Source organism: Echinococcus granulosus, assembly GCF_000524195.1.
Source record: "Echinococcus granulosus chromosome Unknown EG_S00017, whole genome shotgun sequence".
Lineage (NCBI taxonomy): Eukaryota > Metazoa > Platyhelminthes > Cestoda > Cyclophyllidea > Taeniidae > Echinococcus > Echinococcus granulosus.
The window spans coordinates 223134-233565 of record NW_020170397.1 but is presented as its reverse complement, the minus strand read 5'-3'; the positions used below and the strand labels follow the sequence as shown (position 1 = coordinate 233565).

At 43.9% G+C, this 10432-nt stretch overlaps 4 protein-coding genes across 4 annotated transcripts in view; 3 read left to right on the top strand and 1 right to left on the bottom strand. All coding sequences in view use genetic code 11, as the record gives it.

Annotated features, from left to right (window-relative positions):
- EGR_03293 (Nardilysin) overlaps positions 1–488 on the bottom strand; it is a gene marked incomplete at both ends in the record, with an annotated part of 7541 nt that extends 7053 nt beyond the window's left edge. The window contains 3 exons of the mRNA XM_024492542.1: positions 107–188; positions 224–389; positions 424–488. Coding sequence (XP_024352943.1) covers positions 107–188; positions 224–389; positions 424–488 — 313 coding nt within the window. The remainder of the gene's footprint in view (positions 1–106; positions 189–223; positions 390–423) is intronic.
- Positions 489–3515: 3027 nt separating this feature from the next.
- On the top strand, positions 3516–4782 carry EGR_03292 (hypothetical protein; the record flags this gene model as incomplete). The annotated part of the gene is made up of 2 exons (XM_024492541.1): positions 3516–3710; positions 4765–4782. 2 exons carry the CDS (start codon positions 3516–3518, stop codon positions 4780–4782), a joined length of 213 nt encoding a protein of 70 aa, XP_024352942.1.
- Positions 4783–5921: 1139 nt separating this feature from the next.
- Positions 5922–8794, top strand: EGR_03291 (Nardilysin; the record flags this gene model as incomplete). The annotated part of the gene is made up of 8 exons (XM_024492540.1): positions 5922–6141; positions 6227–6322; positions 6400–6522; positions 6596–6653; positions 7171–7248; positions 7325–7448; positions 8142–8411; positions 8732–8794. The coding sequence occupies 8 exons, from the start codon at positions 5922–5924 to the stop codon at positions 8792–8794; spliced, it is 1032 nt and encodes a 343-aa protein (XP_024352941.1).
- Positions 8795–9641: 847 nt separating this feature from the next.
- Positions 9642–10432, top strand: part of EGR_03290 (hypothetical protein) — a gene marked incomplete at both ends in the record, with an annotated part of 1910 nt that continues 1119 nt past the window's right edge. The window contains one exon of the mRNA XM_024492539.1: positions 9642–9807. Within this exon, the coding sequence (XP_024352940.1) occupies positions 9642–9807 (166 nt within the window). The remainder of the gene's footprint in view (positions 9808–10432) is intronic.

Here is a 10432-nt window from a genome sequence, read left to right as displayed (position 1 = left end):
TTCAATATATTCGTCAAAATCATTTTCTTGGGGATATTTTTCGCTTCCCATAAAAGCCACTACATAAAGTGAGATTATTAGGGCGATACCAGAGGAGTATAATTACTGTGTTCCAAAAAATGAGACAGTCCTTGAGCTTCCATCGGGTCGCTAAAATATCCAACATTGATGCATAATGCAGCAGCGGACTATAGACTTGTAGAGAAAAACCAAGCGGTCAAACCTTTCGAATGGGACTTTTGGGCATCTTGTCATCGTTACAAATGGCTTCTTCCTGCTCCCAGCCCTCCGAGGCATCACCATCTGAGGCTGTCTCTGATTCCGCCGTCTCCCCAGGCTTAAGGCTAGATATAAGCATTACCCGCAGACCGTTCAGCAGTTGGGTAAAACTGTGAAAAAGTAGAATTGAGGAAAAAACAGTACCGATAAGTTTTGAAGTCAGCATTGGATTTTACCACCCCCATCTCTCCCATGCCGCCCACACGCATCAAGCAGGAGCAGCTTTGGATTTCGCGCTAAATGGCTATTAATTTACAAATTACATCTGCACAATTTGTATGTACGGGATTATGTTTAAGGGTCAGTGTGGAAAAACATAAAAATAAAAGGCTAGCAAAAATGTCCCTTTCAAATACTGTCTTTTTTCTCTGGCGATTTTCTTTACTAAGTCTTGCTCGAAATACTTTCCCCTAAATTGCTGGGAAGTGTTATAAGAATGCATTTTTTCCAAATCTAAAACAAGTGCCGCCAATGACACCAAGGCTCTTTGTTTTAGAGAGCTTTGGTAGAAGTAATTAAAGAGATGGATCGTGTTTACAAAGTCTAAGCATCAATTCCAATTTATGGCAACGTTCGTATTCGTCGCCACTGTTGACGTAAAGTTAAGGTTTGGCTCAAAATGCTATTTGATTCTGCCTTTCCGTACCTATTTGTGCCAAATTACAGTTCTCTTATTTGCTATCCAGGGCTCCGCTGAATACGAACAGAGCTAATATTCAGGCAGAATATTCATTGCCGACTCCGCATGGCGATGGCACGATTGCGAATCATCTAAGTGACCTGTTACCGTAGTTGAGAGTTAATGTGAAGCGCACTACATAGTCTTTCTCCTTCAAAGTCTCGCCTCTGACGCTTCCCTTAGACAATCTCCTACATCGGTGCTGCAGAAAGACACCTACGTGCCAACCGTGCCAGTCACCTAATTTTCGCACAAATTTGCAGGCATTTGACCCCAGCGTTGCTGACATCTCTTAAAAGTTTTACTGGATCCGGAGTTTCGTTCTGAATAGGAAGTGGATTAGGGGATTGGGAAATCTGCTGATTATGACGCATGTCTATCTCTAGTTTCAGCAATACTGGCCTGTGAGCAGAGCTGAGTAACAAAGAACAGGATGTACCGTAGTTCCTTGGTAAAAGGGCCTTGTGGATGTTTCTTTTTGCCACCTTGGTCTTACTTCATATCCCTGTAAGTACTATCCAGCCGGTGAAGATTTGCAGGAATATCAAGTGTTCACTCCATTGATATCTTCATAGCGGTAACATAGACGGCTCAGTAAGGGACTTTCCAAATGTTTAACCGCTAGTATCAATCCACTTGTTAGTAGTATTTCTGCAGAGCACGAAATGGGGTATTTAACGACTGTAGGCTTCATTTTCAACCCTTCTGTTAGGGTCGTCACCGATTCTTCCATCCACCTCAGAGGTAACACGGAGCCGCATCAGCTGCGACAAAATGATAATTTGACAAACTAATACCCTGCTTGAATACCATACTGACCTGTAACGCATCCTGAGTCATTTCCGACACCGCCTTTTTTACGAACAACAGAGCCGCTCCATTCGTATCCACTGCCACATCACTAGTAGGAAGAACAAATGCTTTTTTTTCAGAACATCCCACTGGTGAAGGCATATCCACACCCCTTCTAATAGGGGTTTGCTATGATTTTGCATTATTAGTTTAAAAAAAGCATAAACCGCTTGATAATATGTTTCGAAATCTATTCACTCGAAGGAGGTAGCTTTGTTGATAGGAGAGTCCTTCTTTAATATTTCGCTAAAATTTCTTAAATGTTTGTTAATTTTTGCCCAAAACATAATTATTCATAAATTTGTCGAGTAATATAAGTTATAAATGCAGTAAGCACTAGTGAAGCGGACAGAATCCTTTCTGGAGGCAGAAGAGGTCATAGTACTTGTATATGTACATACAGGAATACATACGTATGTACGTGTATACGTGTGTGTGTGCATAAGTGTAGCGTCCCGAGACGCCCTTAAGACGAAAAAAGACAATACTCGGGCAGAACACACATATTCAGCACAGAGAAGGTGTCTGGGCTATTGGCATGGCCCAAAAGGCCAGCCCACCCAGCGAGGTACAAGGGGGCTAATTCAGAAGTCCACTGGCGCCTCACCAATACCGAGGGATAAACCACCATTGTATTGCATAGCCTTCTTCCTCTTTTGAGCATCGTCCCTGGCGCTCCCGCAGGTCAACCTCCCGCGTCAGCCATTACAACGTAGTCGGTGCTGTAAGGAAACACCCGCAATGCGGCCGTGTCAGTCACCAAATTAGCGTGCAACTGAGAAGATACTTGACCTCAACGTCACTAATCCCTCTCGGCAGCTTAACTGGATCTGGAGTTTTGTCTGGTTCAGGAACTTGATTCGGGACAGGAAACTGCGCTGGCCATCATGCATGTCCATAGATGGATGTAGGAACACCGGCCTAAGGGTAGATTTGTGTAGGGCAGGACGGGATTAAAAATAGGTACATGGGGGACGGTAGGGAAAGTCTGTAACGAAACTTCCAGATGGTTCACGGCTAGTGTCGCTTCAGTTGTTAATAGCTTTTCTGCAGAACACGGGGCTGGGATAGATGCCGAAGGTAGACGTCAACTTCAACCCTTCCATTAGGAGTCAATATCATTCTCCCATCCGTGGCATATGTAATTCTTCCGCTCTACTGAGGTTTATCACGCAGAAGTGGACAATCAGGATAAATGTGCTTTAAGATCGGATTAGCTTTCCGCTGCCAACAATGTAGCATCCCGAGACTTTCCTGAAGACGAAAAAAGGCAGAATGTGTATACTCGTTACAGAAAAAGTATTTAGCCTACTGGTATGGCCGGAAGGCCAGCTCACCCGGCGTGGTACAAAGGTCAAGTCCGAAGTGGCTCCTGGCTAATTCAGAGAGATAAACAACCATCGTATTACAGTATGTATGCATGTTTGTATGTATGGCTACATACATACAAGGTACCAGGACTACTAGCATAACCCGAAGTCCAGCCCACTTGGCCAGGTATAATGGCCAAGGCAAAGTAAACCTTTGCCAAAACTGACTGTCTAACAAACAACAAAGTTATTACTACTTCCATATGTGGTTATATCTACATGTATGTTTTCGCTAGCCCTTCTATATTGGGACTCTGCAAACTATGATGTTCCTGGGATGTAGTCACTGAAATCATGATTTTACCTCTTCATCTACCAAACTGCCACCCATAAAAATGATGAAATCTGGTAGGGCTGACGGAGATCTTCCCTATGTGGTTATACTTTTCGAACTATTTTCTTTTTTGCTTAAGGTGGAAGTGCTGATAGCTGCAAACCTATTGGAAGACGCCACAATGAAGATGGAAATCAACCGCAACTTGAGGGAAATCTTCTCCGATCGTCCTATTTTTGATCGTCGTCAGAGATCGGTACGTTATTTTGATCGAGGTGCCTTCACTTGCACACCACCGTACTCCCATGTCTGGCGTGAGCACAATTTGCGTGTCGTGTTTAGGTGGAAATTCTTCGGCAATTGAAGTTGAGTGATGTGCAGGACTTCTACAGGGAGACCTACCACAACCTGGAGAAACAGCCAAGTCTGATGATCCAGGTGAGTGTGATTTCAGTGGACTCGAACAAGCCTGCAAATTGGAGAGCCACTTGACACACCGTTTGTACTTCGACTTGTCTGCATTGCGTCGCGCTGCCTTGCGTTGCGTTGAACCCATAGGGAATTTTGATGTGTAAAGTTATATAAATCCAAAGAAGGTCTGGAAATAGTAGAGAAAGAAAGATCTGCCAATTCGACAGAGTCGTTCTATGGTAATGTGATTCCGATTCTTTAAATCTCAAAATCTGCAGTGATTTGTGCGCGTTTTTTGCTCGGTTGGATTTCTTTCCTTTTACAAGCAAACAAGAAGTCATGCGTCTCAACCTGCGATCCGGGCTTATGACAGGGGCTACCCCTGATCACATTTCTGCTCGGGGCATAAAAATATGCCCAACGCCATTTTAGTAAGAGAGAGAAAGTTTCTGGATCCACTGACCAACTTCTTGCCTATTTTTTCTCTTATCTTTGCCCCCTACTTCTAAGGTGGGCTACCTCAGTACTGTGGAATAGATGGACGTCTAATCGAAAGGGGGATTGCAAAAGCTTTGAAGAGCCTTGATTGACCGCTCTGCATGGTTCCCATGAGTGGCGATTATGCGGAGGCGGATCGGAGCGCGGCCCTTATTGTGAATGTGCACTGGCGGCTTCGTTGCTGATGCTGCAAAAGAGGACTCCACGCCGATTATAGAGCCTAAAAAGGGAGAGAGAGGGAGGTTGCACCCCGACGATTTGTGGAAATATCAAAATTACGCCGCTTCAAACACCAAGTCTTTTCTCCATCGTCATCTCAGTAGTTTTTGCGATTAGACATGTGTAGCTACAAAGATGTTGGGTAATGCGTCTTCTTATATATTTTTTTGCTCTTTTTATAGCTTTCTATTGTTACTTGATTGAGCGGAGTGTGAATATCAAGTAGCTACTAGTTGTTTTGAATTGTAGGTCGGAGTTAGGAGTGTATGCTTTTTATTGAGTACAAGTGTTTAGGTTTTCGCGGAATTGGAAGTGGATGTCTGTTTATGGTCGGTGTTCCACTTCCTGATTGATGGCCTTAAGAATTCGGCTGAGTAAATCCACCTACAATTGGTACCTAGGCCAGTGTATCTTGAGGTATGTGCATCGGGGTTTGACGTCTGTTCGGACATCTGTGGGGTTTTAAGCGCTTGAATTCCTCTGAATACCCACCAAAATGCAATAGAAGATGCGTGATGAAAGCAGTAGACTTTGGCATGGCAGAGGTGCTTTAAAAATTGGATGGAAAAATGTTTCAAAACATAACTAATGGAAGTAGGGTTTTTAATGTATAGGGATCCCGTGTGCGTGGTCCAGCTGAAGGTAGTACTACAATGAAGGCATAATAAGCATAGAGAACTATTAAAATATAATTTAAATGAAAGAGCATTTACTTAAGTTTGGCGCCATGGGAACAGATTGTGAAAGAAAGAGTGTCTATATACTTCAAACTTACTACAAATTTTAGTATTATTTGACCATGAAACTTTAAAATGATCTGGTTTTTTGTAACCTTCACAGAAGGTAACTTATGAGCCAATACCTATTTAGCGCGTAGTACGGAATTTGTCCTGCTCAGTTTTGTGCGCGAGAGGACAAAAATGGAGGTAGTGAAGTCCAGCGCTGACTTCAAAAGCTATCGGTACTGCCATTTTGCAAAATTCAAGGCTGTTTTAGATTTATCAAGCTTCGGAATGGTCTCCGGGTCATGCTAATATCCAGCCTGAAGCCTGGGGTAACGGCAGGACCTGGAACAGACTCACATGGAGATGCCTTGAAGGGGGGTGAGCAAGGAGATTCCGCTTGTTACGATAAAGGATATTTCAAAATGGAATCTCAAAAGGTTTGCCTATTTGTTTTTTTTCTTTTACATGTTGCCATAGTCTGCTGCAGCACTATGCGTTAATGTTGGGTATTTTTCCGACCCGGTGGAAGCTCAGGGACTGGCACATTTCTTAGAGCACAGTAATCACTCTACTTACATTTTTGTCCATTAATCTCGCATTATGCAGTGGTTTTTATGGGGAGCGAAAAGTATCCCCGAGAAAATGATTTCGACGACTATATCAAGCGTTGTGGTGGGAGTACCAATGCCTGCACAGACGGCGACTATACGTTGTTCTTCTTCGATATCCAGCGTTTGTGTTTTAGGGAGGCTCTTGACAAATTTGCAAACTTCTTCATTGCGCCGCTGCTTAGTCAGGACTGTGTCGATCGCGAGCTTGAAGCCGTCCATAGTGGTTGGTTGGCCTGTCTTTTATCAGATTTCTGCTACCGTTTGAGTTGCTGAAGATTGACAGTCTTCTTATTTGCATAAATTTGCAGAGTTCGAGGCGTCTAAATTAGATGATTCTCGGCGTTTGGGTCACCTTATGGCGTCATTTGCCAAAGCGGGGTCGCCCTATCGTACTTTCGGTTTTGGTTTGTATTCGGAAAATTATTCCTAAGCGCGAGAATCTTGTATATCCTACCTAATTTCCTTTTCTGTCCCCACTTAGGGAACCGAACTTCTCTAAGAGATAAGCCCATGGACGCGGACACCAATGTGTACGAGTTACTTCGAGAATTCCAGCTTAGGTACTACAATGCCTCCCTCATGACATTGGCCGTGGAATCGAAAGGTGAGATTCCATCAAGAATACCCCTGTTGCCAGTTGGACTTGTAGATGATTGCATACCGATCTTCTTCTTTAGACACATTGGATCATCTTGAATCGATGGTAAAGGAAGTTTTCAGTCCTATTCCCAACCGGTAGTTTTCGACTCAATCTAAATTCGTTTTATCTATTTGAATTGTCACCTTGAAATAACATGTTTTAGAAATTGTGAGGCACCCGACCTGTCAGTATTCGTAAACCCATTTCCATCTACAGTATACAAGAAAATGTACAAAGGCAAGAATAATATGCCTCATTCCTAGCCCATGTTTCGTCCAGTTTGTCCAGTGAAGGAGACCGTATCGATTACGTTTATTTGGAGCCTTCCTCCGATGCATTCGCATTATAGGTGCGTTTAGGCGATTTTGATCTACCACTCCACAGGGGATGAGTGCTTTCAATTCTTTTTGCAATTTGTCACTACCTCTACCAACTTTATGAAATTAAGCATTTCTGGTTAAAAGATGGATTATCGGAAGCTGTGGTCGGTTATTCATTGCTTGACTAGGTCGTGACCATTACTTCCTCTAGCCGTACTCACTTCCTTTTCCTGGCCTGAGAGGAACTCTCTGGAGGAAACGAAGCTCCGTGAATGATTTTCCCTCCTTTTAGATCCGCAGCACTGAAGTTTGTTGCTTCCATCGTTGGGCACCAAGGCAGAGGAAGTCTGGTGGCGTATCTCCGCAAGTTGTAAGACTTTCTGACACCGAGGCCAATTCAGTAGAATCTCGTGGCATCGCTAATATATGATTTCGATTACTTCCAGGAATCTGGCAGTGGAGTTGAATGCCGGTTGTTCAGTCAATGACAGCACTCATCACAATCAAATGACCAGTCTCTTTGGCATTAGCATAAATCTATCCGAATTCAGTCGTACAGCTCCCACCACGGTGAGTTAGTGAGCTGCCATTTTGTGCCTTTTTAGATGTCTATCTGGAGATGTAGGACTTACAAGACAGTAGCAAGACGTGGTGCATTTCATGGGTTTGATTAAGATCATGTATTTACTGTATTGTGTGTCTCCCTCTATCCGTGTAAAGGATAGAAGATAAAGCACTTTGAATGCTCTGGGCTGCAAAAGTTTTTTTAAGTAGTCGCAGTGGAGGACAGTGATAAAATCTTTAGCAGGTGCTATCGTATATGTGAATGAATTGATGTCCTTTCGGGAGTGCTGTTAGAAGGCCAAATTATTCCTGAAAAATATTTAGGGATGTATACTGAATCGTTGTCTTTGGCGTGCAAGGTCCTCGAGTGAATCTGCAGAACTAAGATCTAGTTGCCGTCTGTTCTGAGATGCAGAATCTCACCGATTTCATGGGCGCATTTGAAACGCAGTGAAGGGACAATGTTTCTGAAGATTTCTTCTTTTTTACGACAGGGAAAATTTCCGCAAGACTTGAGATACAGGCTGCGTCTACTTAATCCGAAGATGTTATCACTCTTAAACAAACCCCAAATTTATGACTACGCGTGGTTGGTGGGTTGGCTAATGCTGATGATCTGCTATTCGAAGCTATCACTGTTGAGTTTGTCAATTCGCGGATTATCGTGCTGGATTATGCACGCTGCTGTTGCCTCTCTAGGTGGCCGATTACGTCTTCTCCTACCTGCACATGCTCCGCGACGCCGCTGATTTCAGTCTAGCCAATCCGTCGGCCACCATAACACCCTGGGGTGACCGCACTTTCGCCTCCCTCGTGCCCGAGTTTGAGAAGGTCTGGGCGTCAAATTTCCGCTTCCTGGCGTCTCTGGAGCCCCTCACTAACGTACAGACGATCGCCATGGCGATGCGAAAGTTCCCGCCCCATGAAGTCTTTATCGCTGATTCGCTGATTTTGGAACCTGATTTGAAGGTACGCTTGTGACATTTTTGAGCCCTTCCAATCCTGATTGTAATGCTTACCCCTTCTTTGCTACTCTGTAAGATTGTTCAAATTACAACTAAATGATTGAAGAATGTAAATGAAATTGACGAATTTTAGCAGTTGTTTGCTTATTTAGTTATTCATATTCTGTCACGGTCTTCCCCTGCGTCTGTACCATTGCTTGCGCACTTCCGTTCCTTGGACATCGTTTTAATGCCCAAATGGAATGCTGCGTCTGGATTTTTGTCAATGTATATTGACAATTTCGGAAATTCTGATTTTATGAAAACACTTTTCCAACTCCATAGAATGCTCAACCCGTCGACGCAGGTGATGTGTGGGAACCTGTCTCCTTTGCTAGCGTGGACTAACTTGCCAAAAGTGGCGGTATTTGTGAATGCCTGTGTTGCGTTCGTAGTTCGTGTAGAAGGGCTTGTTCGTTCATTTTTTACGTTTTTATAACAGATTTCCTGTCTATTAACGGTACTCATAACCCTGGAGACCTCCTAACCTTCCTTTTTCCTCGGTTAAGTCACCTTGGTATCACTTTTTTCTCGGGCTGAACTTGAGTTATGTCATTGGGACACGTTTCGATTCAACACACAGTGTCTGATTTCGCATCCAAGGTTCTTTCAACAATGTTTGTTTGTTAGGCAGGGGAAAAGTTGCTCGAGGCCTTCATAGGCTGATTAGTCATCCTGTATTTACTGGATACGGGTGGGATGATGAGAGCGACAAACCCTACAGCTAAAGTCTAAGGTCAGATATTTGAGGTGAACGGAGGTATCCTCACCTCCCTCCCCCATCTCCTGACTCGGGCTTACTGACCCATCACCCAAATAATAGTCGATCATTCAAATGATGATTCAAACCGAAGCGGATAAGTGTTTATTGGTCGCTCGGGGCCCCGTTCCGCCATACCATTAAGTCTCACTTGAAAGGGACCCAGGTGTTTGACCTTGGAATGGATGTGACCACCACCATGTTTGGGCATTTTTTTCTAATGCAAACACCAACTAAATGTCTTGCTGCTGAGCGGCTGAGCTCCTCATCACCGGATGCTAGTGAATATCCGCCTCCGTTATCCATCGACCTGTTTTATCACCCCCACGTTGTTGTGCATGCGATACCACCTTTGTTTGCTCGCCTGATTGCCAAAGTCTGGATTGGGTCGGATCGAGTTGATCCACATGTGTATTGACTCTTGGTAGCAATGTAATGGATATGCAACTTACCAATTTGACTAGAACGTGGATTGCACCACCGCTTTTGGGAGGCGATGAGTTGGAATTGGAACACAGTATTCCAACAATTGAAGTTAATAGTGAACTGAAGTACTCATTGGGTTCCAATCCATTTACCAACTGTGGTTATGTCAAAGACGGTAAGTGTATGCTTTTTTTCTTCACCACAGGCCTACGTCGATGTGGCGCGTTATCTTACACCCGAGAAAGCGATAATAGCTGTGTCTTTGCCAGAATTCAATGCGTATTCCATATCGGATACAAGAGAAGAGGTCTTCTACAGAGAACCCTGGTTTGATATCCGCTACGCCGTCGATGGTACGTCCGAGTCTTTTCCCATAATTGTGTGTGCATTTATTCGTCGAGACGTAATAGGCATTGAGGTGAGATTATAGAAAACGGGTCGACCTCCCTCACCCAAGACCTAACTGTCTGTCTGCCTCAGTTCTCTTCCTCACAAGTGCGTTGTTCCATCGCAAATTAGGCTACAATCTTTTCACACATGTCCACTTGCACCAAATCTTTACTTCCATCCATCCAACTTTTGGCATGCATTAAAATATAGCCCGCTGCACTGTATGGATTTCGTGCTGTTTGAAGTGGCAGTCCTTCCCACACACGAATTTGCCCCCTCGTAGCCGCATCTATTTCCTTAAAGATGTTCACATCGGCTGCCTGAGCATGTTATCTGTAAGCTCTTCAATTCCACATTTTTGTTGTCAGAAATATCGGATGAGCAGATACAGCAGTGGCAGGACTCGCCTA